This window comes from Mustela nigripes, chromosome 6 (genome assembly GCF_022355385.1).
Source record: "Mustela nigripes isolate SB6536 chromosome 6, MUSNIG.SB6536, whole genome shotgun sequence".
Lineage (NCBI taxonomy): Eukaryota > Metazoa > Chordata > Mammalia > Carnivora > Mustelidae > Mustela > Mustela nigripes.
In genome coordinates this window covers 22212718-22228203 of record NC_081562.1, presented here as the reverse complement: position 1 = coordinate 22228203, position 15486 = coordinate 22212718, and the positions used below count along the sequence as shown (strand labels likewise).

At 38.4% G+C, this 15486-nt stretch overlaps 1 protein-coding gene and 1 pseudogene across 4 annotated transcripts in view; one reads left to right on the top strand and one right to left on the bottom strand.

Annotated features, from left to right (window-relative positions):
* APAF1 (apoptotic peptidase activating factor 1) overlaps positions 1-15486 on the top strand; it is a 90366-nt gene that overhangs the window by 48449 nt on the left and 26431 nt on the right. For all 4 annotated transcript variants that reach the window (XM_059402290.1, XM_059402292.1, XM_059402296.1 and 1 more), the window contains exons 18-19: positions 9412-9573; positions 13679-13807. In XM_059402290.1, coding sequence (XP_059258273.1) covers positions 9412-9573; positions 13679-13807 — 291 coding nt within the window. The remainder of the gene's footprint in view (positions 1-9411; positions 9574-13678; positions 13808-15486) is intronic.
* On the bottom strand, positions 9602-13493 carry LOC132020087 (small ribosomal subunit protein eS7-like; annotated as a pseudogene).

Below are 15486 nucleotides of genomic sequence, written 5' to 3'. Positions count from 1 at the left end.
TTCTAAGATGTGTTCCTTGTCTCTCTTAATCTTGGTACAGATTAAGAATAACTTTCTACCTCTATTTTCATCTTGCCACTTTCAGCTGGGACACAAAAGTGCTACATTATAAATTGTGATAAACCCAGGCTCATCAGGCACTTTACCTTCCATCATTCTGCTACCTCTGTTCCTGTCCGGTTTGTTTCTTTAGTCCCCTTAACACTAATTGTTCTGGGCGAGATAATTATGTAGCTTATGTGAGCTACTGTTCCTATATATATTTCATTAGTCTTTATTAGGATTTTGGCCTCCAGTTCGCTGGCCTATATTTTTTAATGCCCCTCAAATCTTTATGCAAAGCCTTCTTCAGAAAGTGTTCTCTTCTCATGTCTGTCTGTCTGGTTCTGAGTACATCCATCCTTCTATCTATCTATCTATATATATGTGTGTGTGTGTGTGTGTGTGTGTGTCTTCTTGTTTCCACTTGTAAATGTGTTGTGCTGTTCAGTTCTTTCATTTTCATGTATCTTCTTTTCTTTGATGAGACTGAATATAGATTTATGATCTGTAGAGACATCATAGCTTCTTGTATTCTCAAGTTCATACTACAGAATTATACTCAAAACATGCACGCAATAAAATTTCTTGACATATATTTTTTCCAGGGAAATACTTGAACTCTCCCGGGCACTATTTTGTTTGTTAGAATCACTAGAGAAGAGATTTGTTAATGTTATCAGTAACTCCTCAGTTACAGGAAGGTGAAATCTGTTGGTGCAGATCCTCTGGTTGAATCTTTGATTTCTTTTTGCTCACTGAAGATAACTCGGTTTTGTACAAATTACTTCAGGGCATTGAGGAACCCTTTCTGGGTAGAATTCTACCTTAAGGAATTTTCTAGCTGTTTGTAGATGTTGGAAGCATTCTTAGGTAGAATATTCAGGTAAATAGATTCTAAATACTAAATACCTGTCCCTTCCTTTAGGACAATCTATATCTGAAGAGGCTTTTCAGAATACCCTTGGATGGGTTAAGACAACTCTTTTCTGAGAGAATCTTTCAGTTATATAAGGCTATTATTTCTTGTTTTCTATTAAGTGAATGACTTCAGAAGAAGACATTTTATATCTCAAGTCAGGTTTTTCCATCATATCACTGTTGCTAATTCCAGGTTCTGGGAAGATTCCATTTTCCTTAGCATTATTCCATTATTGTTAAGTTGCTTAACATTAAAGACATTTGTGAAACCAGACTATCCGTTTCATAAATTTAAGGTGTGTAGCTGAACTGGCCTTCTTTGCTGCCAAGTTATGCTCTGTTCATTCCTCATTGATTGTTGCTGTATTCATCATAGTTCCAATTCCAGACTTTTGCTGTTGTTCTTAAGCCCCCAGCCTTGTCACTGCATCCCTTTCACTCTCTGGAGATTACCTTACTTCATACCTACCTATTCAGAAGGTTGACACCGCCCATTAAGAGTTCTCTTTCAGGGGGCCTGGGTGGCTCAGTTGGTTAGGCCTCTGTGTTTGGGTCAGGTCATGATCCTGGTGTTATGGGATCGAGTCCTGTGTCAGACTCCCTGCTCCACAGGGAGTCTGCTTCTCCCTCTGCCCCTTCTCCCACTCATTCTCACAATCCCTCTCTCTCTGTCTCTCAAATAAATATTTAAAAAAAAAAAGAGTTCTCCTCCTTAAATCTCCTCAAAAATGGTCATAAAAATCCCAGCTCCCTTCCTTTTTTCTCATATCAGTTCCCAGAAAGTTCTCTGCTTAGGCCTGCTGATCCTTTTTTTCTTCTCCCCTGCATGCTTTGCTTCACTGTTTTTTCTTTATGTTTCTTTAGCTTTTCTTCTCTTTGGATTCCTTTCCCTCAGCCAACACATGTTCTTGGACCTTTCCAAAACCAAAAAGTGAAAAACCTTTGATTCTCCATGGATTATGTTTTCCTCCGAAATTGTCATTCTATTTTCCCTTTTATTGTTAGACTTCATAAGCTACCTGTACTAGCCTTCATTTCCTGACTATTCACTCCATATTTCAAACTTGTTAAGCCTAGTATCTTTCTTGTATTCCCTCGAAGCATATAAAATCTAGTTTTATTTTCAGTCTCCATTGTTTTTGTTGTAAAGGTTGATGCTCTCTGGATTAGTGTGAAATCTTAAATTTTTCTTTAGCCAAGACTTACTCTTTTTGTTGTAGTACCAGTATTCAGCACTTCTTCCCCCATCACCCACCTATATTTCCTTTCTGAAACTCTAACCTGATATCAGTGTTTTCTACTTTTTCCTTTTTTCTCTCTAACCCCTTCTTAATCTTTTTATATATAAAAGAATAGCTGTTTATATATATCTATATATATCTATTATATATAAATATATATAAATATAAAAATGGCTATTCCTTTTTTCTGTCTAACCCCTTCTTAATCTTTTTTTATATAAAATAATAGCTTTTAATGTATATAATATAAAAATAGCTGTTCCTCAAGTACCTCTTAAGTACCTCACTTAAATACCAGCTTCGTTACCTTTCTCCCATCTCAGTTCATTAGTCCCATGGCTTGAACTCTCATCTCTTCTGTGAAGTTCATCTCTTCTGTGAGTGACTTTCAGCTGTGTTACTTCCAGCCCTCATTTCTCTTGTGTGCTTGGGTCCTGCATCTCTAACCTCCTACTGGTTGTTGTCACTTAGATAATATACTGTGCCTCAGACTTACAGTGCTCCACACTGAGCTGTATTTTCTTCCCAAGCTTGACCCCCTTTATGGTTCCTATATGTTTTATGATTTTGATTAGATCAGTGTCCAGGGTTTACATCATTGTAACTGGTCATGGTTGAGTACAAGTTTTTTTCCTTTCTCATACTAGCTGCTTGTTTTCCTTGGGATTAAATGTGTTGTACATTAACACTGTAATTTTGTTTTTTAACACATTATACTTATTTTTTTTTTTTAAAGATTTTATTTATTTATTTGACAGAGAGAAATTACAAGTACACTGAGAGGCAGGCAGAGAGAGAGAGAAGGAAGCAGGCTCCCTGCTAAGCAGAGAGCCTGATGCGGGACTCGATCCCAGGACCCTGAGATCATGACCTGAGCCGAAGGCAGCGGCTTAACCCACTGAGCCACCCAGGCGCCCAATATACTTATTTTTTTTAAAGTGCTCATCACTAACTCATCTTTAAACTATCCCTTGTCTAAATTGCTTCTTAAGTTATTCACACTTATCAGATGTTTGATATATTTTCTTTTCTTGGAAATAACTTTCTTGGGGTGTTCTGTTGTTCTGTTCTGTTTGATGAAACTACTTCCATTGTCCAGTTGGAGAGCTTCCTTTATTATCCTGGTGATTCTTTTGCTTTTCTCTCTCTCTTTTTTTTAAATTAATTTATTTATTTTCAGCATAGCAGTATTCATTATTTTTTCACCACACCCAGTGTTCCATGCAATCCGTGCCCTTTATAATACCCACCACCTGGTACCCCAACCTCCCACCGCCCCCCGCTACTTCAAACCCCTCAGATTGTTTTTCAGAGTCCATAGTCTCTCATGATTCACCTTCCCTTCCAATTTCCCCCAACTCCCTTCTCCTCTCTAACTCTCCATGTCCTCCATGTTATTTGTTATGCTCCACAAATAAGTGAAACCATATGATAATGGACTCTCTCTGCTTGACTTATTTCACTCAGCATAATCTCTTCGAGTCCCGTCCATGTTGCTACAAAAGTTGGGTATTCATCCTTTCTGATGGAGGCATAATACTCCACAGTGTATATGGACCACATTTTCCTTATCCATTCGTCCGTTGAAGGGCATTTTGGTTCTTTCCATAGTTTGGTGACCGTGGCCATTGCTTCTATAAACATTGGGATACAGATGGCCCTTCTTTTCATGACATCTGTATCTTTGGGGTAAATACCCAGGAGTGCAATTGCAGGGTCATAGGGAAGTTCTATTTTTAATTTCTTGAGGAATCTTCACACTGTTCTCCAAAGAGGCTGCACCAACTTGCATTCCCACCAAGAGTGGAAGAGGATTCCCCTTTCTCCACATCCCCTCCAACACATGTTGTTTCCTGTCTTGTTAATTTTGGCCATTCTAAGGTGTAAGGTGATATCTCAATGTGGTTTTAATTTGAATCTCCCTGAGGGCTAGTGATGATGAACATTTTTTCAAGTGTCTGATTCTTTTGCTTTTCTCTTGACTTAAAACTCTGTTTCTTAGATTTTTTGTCATCTTTCTTGGTTTTTTCTCCCATTGGTGGAGAATCTTCTCTAGCTTCCTAAGAAAGAATCTTTGGGAGGTAGATTTTTGAGACCTTATCTGTCTAACTTGATATTTAATTGGTATTTTTGATCGCATATAGATTTCTGGGTTGTAAATAATTTTTCCTAGAAATTTTGGGGACATTGTGCCCTTGTCGTCTGTCTTCTAAAGTTCCTCTTGAAAAGTTTGAAGCCATTCTGATTTTTATGTGATCTGTTTTCTGTCGGAAACTTTTAAGATCTTCTTATCCCCAGTATTTTTTCTTTTTAAAAATTTTGTGATAATATGCCTTGGTGTGGTGTGGGTTCATTTATTGTGATTGGCACTTGGTGTCTGCTTGCTTGCTTGCCTGCCTACCTTCTTTCCTTCTTTCTCTTTTTCTTTCTTAAAGATTTTATTTATTTATTTGAGGCAGAGTGAGTGAGAGGGAGAGAGAATCTGAAGGTGACTCTGCACTGAGCACAGAGCCCAACTTGGGGATTGATCCCACAACTGCAAGATCATGACCTGAGCCCAGACCTAGAGTGAAACATTGAACTGACTGAGCCACCCAGGTGCCCCTTTGTGGCTTCTTTCAATTTGAAAATTCAAATACTTCAGCTCTGTAGGCTTCCTTTAATTTTTTGATTTATTCTTCTTTACTTTTTCTTTCTTCCTCTACCTTTGTTTTTTCTCTCCTTCTCTTTTTACCCTCCTTTCTGGAAGATTTCTTTAGCCTTATTTTCTAGCTTTACTTTCTTATCCTTCTGTTGGATTTTTAATTTCTGTTTTCATGTTTTTAAGTACACATTCTTATGATCAGTTTTTCTCATTTTTTTTAACTTTTGTTTCATGGATGTTTCATTTTTTCCTACTTTTCTTTCATGTTTTTTGGATGCAGTTTCTTTTATCTTTTTGTGAATGTTAATAGTTTGTTTTAGGGATGCCTGGGTGGCTCAGTCATTAAGCGTATGCCTTTGGCTCAGGTCGTGATCCCGGGGTTCCTGGGATTGAGCCCTGCGATGGGCTCCCTGCTCGGAGGGAGGCCTGCTTCTCCTGCTCCCATTCCCCTTTCTTGTGTTCCCTCTTTTGCTGTCAGTCTCTCTCAAATAAATAAAAAAATCTTTTAAAAAAATAGTTTGTTTTAAAAAATTTGTATTCATGTATAGTTGCTGTTTCCTCTGTTGGTTTTGGTTTCTGTCTACATTTTAGAGATCCAGCTTAGCTATCTGATCTTGGATATACCTACAGATGGTTTCTGACTTATAATGGTTTGACTTAGGCTTTTTCAGCTTTGTGCTGTTGCAAAAGTGATGCACATTCAGTAGAAACTGTATTCAAATTTTGAATTTTAATCTTTCCCCTGGATATTGAAATACAGCGTGACTCTCACTTGTGATGCTGGGCCGTGGCAGCAAGCTATAGCTCCCAGTCAGCCATGCAGACAAGAGGGTGAACAACCAATACACATGCAGCCTGTCCTGTTATCTATAGTACCATTTTGGTTTTTTGCTTTTTGTACAGTATTTAACAAATTACATAGATATTCAACACTATTATAAAATAGGCTTTGTTAGATCTTGCCAAGCTGTGGGCTAATGTCAGTGTTCTGTGCACATTTAAGGTAGGCAAGGCTGAGCTATGATGTTCAATAGGCTATGTTATTAAATGCATTTGCAACTTATGATGGGTTTATTGGGATGTAATCCAATGGTAAGTTGAGGAAGATCTGTATATTTATTAGATATGTATCCTGCTCATATTTAAGAGTGCAGCACCAAAAAGCTGATAGGGAATTGTGAGCTTGCTAATTGTGAGTTTCCTCTGTAGGATTATCCCTGCCATTTTTGATGGTAAACTCTTAATGTCAGACTCCTTAGATCTTTTGTCTTGATCTTGTTGGATATTCAGAGAAAAATCTTCAGTTTCCTACCCTGTAGGATACAAGTCTGGTTGGCAAGAAGATGTTTAGGTAGAGATTTCAACATTTGGGATATAGACTTTCTCTTAATTTCCCTATTTTTAGAATGGTGACCCTGCCCTCAACTGTGCCGGGTGTAGAAAAACCCTCTACTCTTCAGCTAGAGTCGGGATATAGCAACCTGGATTGCATAGTTGGGAAGGGGATTTCAAGGGATTTATAGTGATTCTCCATCCTTAACAGAGGGTATCTGGTACACTTCCTTAGCCTTTTAGGAGTTTTATGGTACAGATTGGGCTGCTTCTTGGGTTTCCCCATGGTGGAATCAGGATGCAGTTTTTAGGAGTCCCCTTATTGCTTGTTTTAGACTGCTTTTTTTAGACTTTACAGTTTTGTTGTTGTTATCTCTTCCTCCTTTCTCCTTTGTCTTGTGAATTACTCCTAAAGAACTAATACTAAAGAGAAAAATTCTCTTTACTATTGCTTTTACATGGATTTTGGGAGGTGTGAAGATGAATTTGTGTATTCTATCTGTATCTTGGACCTGAACACTATTTCCTTCAGTAACACAATTATTTCTACTCACCTGTGCTTGAAACATGAGAAGAATCTGTCTTTTCACTTAAAATGTATTTTTTGATTATTATTGAATACTTATTATGTGTCAGACACAAGCATATTTGGGTTTTAAATACTAAAACAAAACAAAACACCAAACAATGAATTCCTGGCCTGAAGTTGTTCAGAATCCAGTTGGAGAGAGAGGTAAGGGAATAGATAAGCTGTGGAAATGGTGAAAGGGTGCTCTGAGAACAGGTGAGGGCCATGTCTAGGATGTGTCCAGGCACCTGACACTGCACTCAAACTATAGCCTATTCTCTCTTTTCATTGTCTTTGCTTTCCCCTTTTGTACTTTAGCTTATGCTGACCGTTTAACCTAGAATCTAGGCCATAGAGTGTTCCTTTTGGCTTTCTAGTGTTGAAATTCTGTCTATCCCAAGTTGGTCTGCAGTCTACTGACCTTCAGGGTGTCCACTTCTGCAAAAACTGTTCTCTCAAGCCCACAGCTTGGATCTAACATTCCCACTGTGCTATATCTTTTCCTCTCAAATGATACATTTGATGTACCTTATTAGAGTCACTTATGGGCTTGTCTTACCTCCTTTATAGACTTTTAAACTCTTTGAGAGAGCTGTCTGTACCTAATTTATTTTTATAATCTCAAAGCGACTAGCATAGTCGTTATTGTGTTCAAGATGATAGAACTTTGCTGTGTTCTTTCAGATCAAATTAAGACTTCTCCGAACTCAAAACAACAACAAAAAAATAATATTAAAATTCTTCAGAGACAGGACTTTGACTTCATGTGTGAGTATCAAAAAGTGGTTGTAGAGCACAGAGAACTAGCAGCAGGGGAGAGACATTATTGCACTCTTGGTGAGAACTGCTGTGTTTATGGCAGCTTTCCCACTGTGCTATTAAGCCAGCATCGTTAGCTGGTTCATGCTGTTACAGTGACAGGTAGTAAGCAGAGGTCCTGCAAAATGATATTGGATAACAGCATTTCAAGGTCAAAGTCTTCTAAAGCTTTTGCCTTCTGAGAGGATGAAGAACTGTAAAATTATTTCCTGCCCCAAATGGCTCTGTAATCTTCTAAGCATTTTGCAGGGTATCATGTTGATCAGCATGTGATTTTCAGGCCTTGTTGACAAACCATTTCAAAATGTGAGTTTTATTTAAAAATTGCCATTTAGGGCACCTGGGTGGTTCAGTGGGTTAAAGCCTCTGCCTTCAGCTCGGGTCATGATCTCGGGTCCTCAGATTGAGTCCCGCATCGGGCTCTCTGCTCAGCAGAAAGCCTGCTTCTCTCTCTCTCTGCCTGCCTCTTTGCCTACTTAGTGATCTCTCTCTCTGTCAAATAAATAAATAAAATCTTTAAAAAAATAAAAATTGCCATTTAAACATACAAGGGCCAGGGTGCACGTGGGCCTTGATGATAATATAGTGCCTTACTCAAAATCAAATGCTGTTATTTACTTGGTTCCTTGATATGTGGGCTTTCATCACTCATTGGATAGGAGCTGAAGTCAGTTCCAGATGCACATTGTAGTTTAGGTGGATTTAATGAAATTGGGTTGTGTTAGTTTTTTTATTTCTTTCTTAAATCTAGGCAATGGTTTCTTTTTTATATTAAGAGGGAAACAGTTTGATTTATCATATATCCTAGTTGATGTGACTGAAGCTTCTGACATATGTAGGGTTTTTTTTTTTTCTCTCTTTAAGTATTAAGAAGGGCTATTTTAGTATCTGATGTCTCTTGCTCCATCCAATTTCGTTGCAAGGGGAAAGATTTTGGTATTGGCTATATTCCTTAGTGTATATAATGCATCTTTAAACTTGAAAGAAATTTAGAAATGTGCTTGGTCAGACAAATCTGGTTTTACCTTGGAGCTGTACTTTGGAAGCTGAGTTAAAGCCCAAGAAATGGGTTTTTTTTTCCCTCCCTTTTTTTTTTTACCCCCCTCTCCATCCTTGTTCTTGGCCAACTGTTGGTCTGGGTACGGCAGCCATTATCACTCTATGAAGCTCGGATGCTGCCCAAGGCCTAGGGGAGTGAAGATGAGCCTTCTTGAAGGCCTTTTTCTTTTGTGCTATTCAGGCAGCTCTGCTAGTGGGGGAGGTTTAGAGTCTTTTGTATCCCATTCTTCAGGATCCAATTGTTTTAGAGCTCTGTCTGGCACCACCAAACACACAAGGTGTCTTGCTTCCTTTCACATATTCTTTGTTTTCTATTTTCAGAGGCTTCCTTAGATCCCTGGATGTTCTGCTATGTTTGTAATTCGGTTTAGGCTGGGCCCTGTGTGGTGTCCAGGCTGTGCGTGCAGTCGGTGGGCGCTTCACGCCTGGCTCAGCAGAGGGCAGCAGTGGCAAATTGTGAGCCTCCTCTCACCTTTCTTCTAGTCTCATCCGTCCTGTCAACACCTAATCTTTAGCCTCCTCCACACCATGCAAGGAGTTTTTAACATTTTATTTAATTTTACATTCTGCATTTTGCGTTTCAGGCCGTGGTTCTAGTTTTGTTTGTTTGTTTCTTCTTAGGAAGGTGCTGAATGACGCTGGAGTACTTAATTTTTAAAGTCATGCATAAGTGAAAACAATTCAGTAGAAAAAGTGAATATTTGCATTTAATCCAGGTGAAATTCTAGAGGTATGATTTGAGATTAAAACAAACTTAAACTTTTTAAAAAATTTTTTGCAATCTGAAGCTTTGGGATGTGAAATCAGCAAACGAGAGGAAAAGCATTGATGTGAAGCAGTTCTTCCTAAATTCAGAGGAGCCTCAAGAGGATATGGAAGTGATAGTGAAATGTTGTTCATGGTCTGCTGATGGTGCTAGGATAATGGTGGCAGCAAAAAATAAAATCTTTGTAAGTATCAGTATTTTAATAAGCCAATTTAGCCTGATTTAAAGAAAATGAAAGTGTCAACTGATTTTTGCATTGTACACTGTTTATTGATATAATCAAAGTATAGCTGTATGATATGGGGTTGGCTCCCTAATTTCATAATTCTCAGAACTGTGTTCCAGGAGGTGGTCAATAGGCTTTGTGAGGAAAGATCTCCATGGTCACATAGGTTTGGGAAATGTTATGTGTTGCTTTCCCCCATTAGAGTTCTCAGTGTATATCAACATACTTAAGGCCTCCAGAAATTCTGTAATACAGAAATAATTTATGTTGGCTAGTCCATTGTTTCTCAAATTTATTGAAAATATGGAATAGTTTCTGCTTTTTTTTTTGTTTGTTTACAATTTTGAATACATTGGTTTAGGTGATTTTCAAAGTGTTTTCTTACCCCTGAAATTCATTAGGATTTGCTGACTGTGATAGAAATATTTGTCAGTAACTGAATAATATTTAAGAGTTCTGTGATATAAATGAGGGCAATATGTAAAAATAGTGAATGACAAGAAAATGCTCTTCTTTTTTAAAAAATCTAATAATAGCTTACATTTGTTATATTCGGAGTGCTCTCACATATTATTTCTTTTAATATAACTATCCAAGGGACACAGCAGATTTCAGTAGCCCTCTGCTAATAATGAGGCAGCCGAGGTTCAGAGCAGCCAAAAAATTTGTCCCATGTTATACCATGGATTTGGAAAGATAGGTATTCTGATTTATGACCCAGTGACATTCCATTGAAATAGTTTAAAAGACTTGAATAAGAGATATTACAGTTTTATTTTCACCTTTATTGAGGTACAGTTGACAAATAAAATTGTAGGATATTTAAAGTATACAACATGATGAATTAATATTTGTATGCTTTGTGAAAGGCTTCCCCCCACATGGAATTAAATAACACATCTGTTACCTCACATGCTTACCTTTTTTTTTTTTTTGGTGAAAACATTTAATTTCTACTTTCTTAATTTCACTTATACAATACAGTTTTATCAACTATAGTCACCATGTTATACGTTAGATCCTCATACCTCATTCATCTTCTCACTGAAAGTTCGTATCCTTTTATCAACCTCTTCCTATTCTCCAGACCCCAAATAGTACAATTTTATTTATTTTTTTACTGTGAGTGTTTTATTTAATCAATTTTGTTTACCACTGAAACTCTGGGAACTCAAAGTTAGCATCCTTGCCGGTGGGTTTTTTTTTTTCTTTTTTTCTTTTTTTAAGATTTTATTTGTCAGAGAGAGAGAGGGAGAGCGAGTGAGCACAGGCAGACAGAATGGCAGGCAGAGGCAGAGGGAGAAGCAGGCTCCCTGCCGAGCAAGGAGCCTGATGTGGGACTCGATCCCAGGACGCAGGGATCATGACCTGATCCGAAGGCAGCTGCTCAACCAGCTGAGCCACCCAGGCGTCCCTTGCCGGTGAGCTTCTTATGGACACAAGAGAAGATTCATCCTTATGCTGCACATTGTTCTGCTGTGCTTCACCCTTCAAATGAAGCTTTATGGGCCAGCTGCCATCTAGTTTCACACGGATTCTCTTGCCCACAATTTTGCCTGGGAAAACTGAGTCCACCGGGATTGTGTCATGCAATGACTGTCAAAGTGTGGCTCCTGGGGTACTTTTACTTACCTTTTGTATGGCTTTTTCAAGTTGGCTTAGGTAGAATTCTCTGAGCAGTAAAGACAATGAGCTTCCCACTCAGCTTTTTCTCCAGTTCATGAACTAGCCAGACTTGGATTTCCTGGAAAAATTTCATTTAAGAAATGGGAACAAAGGGATAATAGTTCTCTGACCACCACCTACTTCAGTTTCCTTGGTTGCTATTATATTCAGCTCCCATAGCTGGGCTTTGAGGTCCGAGTTCATCTCCAGCTCAAGGTGAGCCTGGGCGATGTCAGACTCAAACTCATCTGGCTTTTTGCCATTGGGCTTCACTGTCTTTGCACTTGAACTGAACTTTGCCTTCTTCTTTGCACAGACCTAGGAAGAGGCCTAAGTCTCTTGAGAGCTCCTCAAATCCCCCGAGATTGTATGTGTGTGTGTGTGTGTGTATAATTTTTTTTCAAGTAGGCTCCATGTCTAGTGTGGAGCGTGGTGCCCAGTGGGTGGCTTGAACTCACGACCCTGAGATCACGACCCAAACTGAAATCAAGTCATCTGCTTAACCTATTGGGCCACCCAATAGTACAATTTTTTTTTTTAAGATTTTATTTATTTATTTGACAGTAGATGGAGAGGCAGGCAGAGAGAAGAGAGAGAGAGGGAAGCAGGCTCCCTGCTGAGCAGAGAGACCGATGTGGGACTCGATCCCAGGACCCTGAGATCATGACCTGAGCCGAAGACAGTGGCTTAACCCACTGAGCCACCCAGGCGCCCCCTCACCAATAGTACAATTTTAAAGGTTGCATTATGCCATATAGTTATATAAAAATTACTGAGGAGCCATTTATATTGTTATTGATCTAGTTGTTGTGACCCTTTGATCTTGGGTGCTTTTGAGTTTCTACCTTTATAAAGCACAAAATTAAAAGTATCTCCTTTTGTCTTAAGTTTGTTAAAATTTGTAGGATCAGAAAAGGAATCATTGCATTTATAAGACATGAATATTAAAATTTTTTTTAAAGATTTTATTTATTTTGACAGAGATACAGCAGGAGAGGGAACACAAGCTAGGGGAGTAGGAGAGGGAGAAGCAGGTTTCCCACTGAGCAGGGAGCCCGACACAGGGCTCGATCCCAGAGACCCTGGGATCATGACCTGAGCCAAAGGCAGACACTTAACGACTGAGCCATCCAGGTGCCCCTAAAATTTTTTTGTTATAAACTATATATATGTGTGTGTGTGTGTATATATATATATTTTTTTTTTTTTAAGATTTTATTTATTTATTTGACAGAGATCACAAGTAGGCAGAGAGACAGGCAGAGAGAGAGAGAGGGTAGCAGGCTCCCTGCCGAGCATGGAGCCCGATATGGGGCTCGATCCCAGAATTCTGGGATCATGACCTGAGCCGAAGGCAGAGGCTTTAACCCACTGAGCCACCCAGGTGCCCCTGTAAAATATATCTTAAATTTGCCATTTTAACTTTTTTTCCCAAGATTTTATTTATTTATTTGTCAGAGAGAGAGCACAAGTAGGGGGAACAGCATGCAGACCAGGCAGAGGGAGAAGCAGGCTTCCTGCTGAGCAAGGAGCTTGTGGGACTCTGTCTCAGGACCCCAGGATCATGACGTGAGCTGAAGGCACACGCTTGATGACTGAGCCTCCCAGGTGCCCCTCGACCACTAATTTTAAAGAATGACCTGTCCCGGGAAGCATTTTAAGTATAGTTTGCTGTCTTTTGTTCTTGGCTCCTGATGCTGTGCTTAATCTGTGCATGTTTGAAGGGCTGTGCATTCACAAAACATATTCATGGCTCCCATTGGAAGGTTTTGTTTTTTTTTCCTCTGGACAATGCCCTGGTCTTAAATCACAATACTATATATTGGTATAAATGTTTTTATCATTTGGCAGAAGCTTCAGAAGAATATATTCAACGCTTAAAAATCTTTCAAAAGTTGAAATGAAGCTTGCATTATTCAAAAATAGCTTTTTTGGTTCAAAAATGGGAAAATGATCATAATGGAGTAATTTGATAGCTCTGAAGAGAAATAGAAATAGTTGAGCTAATTTCATTGTAGCAAGCCTCTGCTTTATATTATTTTGATCATCTTCATTTATGAATATCCATTTTCCTCTTTTGAATAAACAAGCATTCAGGAGAGCTGCTCTGTATGTTAATTTGGCTAGTCCATTCATTTATTCACAAAGGTTTTATTTCTCCCCAGACCAGCTTGAGAGATCATCCATGATAATTTTTTCTTTATAGGAAACATGTTTCAAGATGAGCAGTATTTTAAAAGTATGTGTATATTGATTTATATCTTATTTATGACTGTTAATAGGTGTGCCAGTTTTTAGTAATTGTGTTTTTTCAGGACTTAAAAATTTAGGTTCATTTTGAGTATAGCTTATTTTTAAAAGTGTTTTATTTTCATAGATACCTATTTTATGTTGACAGCTTTTTGACATTCATACCAACGGCTTATTGGCAGAAATCCATACAGGCCATCACAGCACCATCCAGTACTGTGATTTCTCCCCACAAAATCATTTGGCAGTAGTGGCTTTGTCCCAGTGCTGTGTGGAGGTGAGTAGTGAAGTTGGGTTTCCAGAGGTACTCTGGAAATACTATTTATTATTTGGTAATATTACAGGGAGTGACAGTATCATTCACCAAGCATTTCTTAAATGGCTAGCATGTGCCAAGGTCTTTGGAAACAGTAGAATGAACATGGGTTCATTCTAGGCAGAAACATGGCATCTATTAAATAATATGAAAGAAAGGATCTTCTATAAAAAAAGGATGAGAGATGAGTCCAGTTCAGATTCTTTAGATCATTGAGAAGAATAAGACAAAAGTTCATTTTCGAATTGGTTAACCTAGAATGTTCATTGGTGAGCACTAATGAGTAAAATGACTTATAAATTGCCTGTTCGTATTTATAATTTTATACTTAAGTGATAGATTTTTGTATTCAGAGTCTATATCTAACTGGGCCTGGAGGAATTTCACCCAATAAAAGGCTATGTTTTTTTCAAAAAGGAGTGAATTCTTGATTTTTTCCCCCAAAAGATGGAGTTAGTTTTTCCCAGCTCTATTACTACTTATTCCTTATATGGGTCTTACCGTCAGGTAATTTCAAGTTTCTTGTGATGACAGTGCAAGAAGGTGGGTATAGGCCTTTATCCAGAAAATAGAGAAATCCACTTGGTTCACAGGCTCTTCTCAAAGGAAGCTTGACTACTGCAAGTACTTCCTTAGTGTTCCGTGCTTATTTCAGCAATTTTTAGTGAGTTTGACAACCTTGTTCCTCACTGCAAAGCTGTTGGGGGAGAGTTTCTGAGCTGTAGTTCATCAGCATGGAGATACAGAAAAGATGAGAGCGAGTGGGTGTGCTCTGTAATCTCTACTTAATTCTAAGTACAGAAGCAAGTACAGTGCAACTAACACGAGCTTCCCTGCCAAGAATCTACCCATTGGAAGCATGGGCAATGAGTGTGAATAAGCTCCAGCCCTGTTTGAAATGATGAGAAGAAATAGGGTGCTGTGGGCAGTGTTCTCTTAAGTGGAGTCCTTGTCTTGAAAGATTCAGATGTGGTAGATCTTGTACCTTACTTATAGATCCTCAAGGTAGTTGTGATTGGAAATTTCCTTTTTCTGGGTTTTTGTCAGGATTTTAAGGAAGAGTGGAGGAGCAACTCTTCTTTCAGCCTTTTCTGTCACTTCTAAAATCCCTACCCTCTACTATTAAAAAGCTCCAGGAAATATTGTCTTTTTTCTTAAAATAGGAACGTGCTTTTGGGGGCTCTGAGAAATGATGGGGAAGAACAAGAAGGAAGAAGGGAAGAATTTTCAAGGGAGATTTTTTTAGTTAAGGAGCCACTTTCCTTTCTGGCCTTTAGCTCTGTATGTCCACAGGAGCTAGGACTCTACTGATAAGGCAAAGAAAATTTCATACAATTAATTTATAAGCACAGAACTCACTGATTGAAAACCACTGGGCATGTGATGAAGTACTTATTTTTTCATGCTTGTTCTGAAATCATAAAGTAGGTCTGTCATTCAGAGTTTAATGAGAGGAACTCAGGCACATATGGTTCTTCATTAGGCTGGAATATATTTGAGTAATTTACAGCAGAACTCAGGACAAAATGCAGCCAGGGTGGCAGACATTGACAATTCATAATAAGCATGAATAACAGAAATGTGCACATGTACAATTAGCATATTCATTTATTGTAAGGTTTTGCCATTAGTTGAAACGA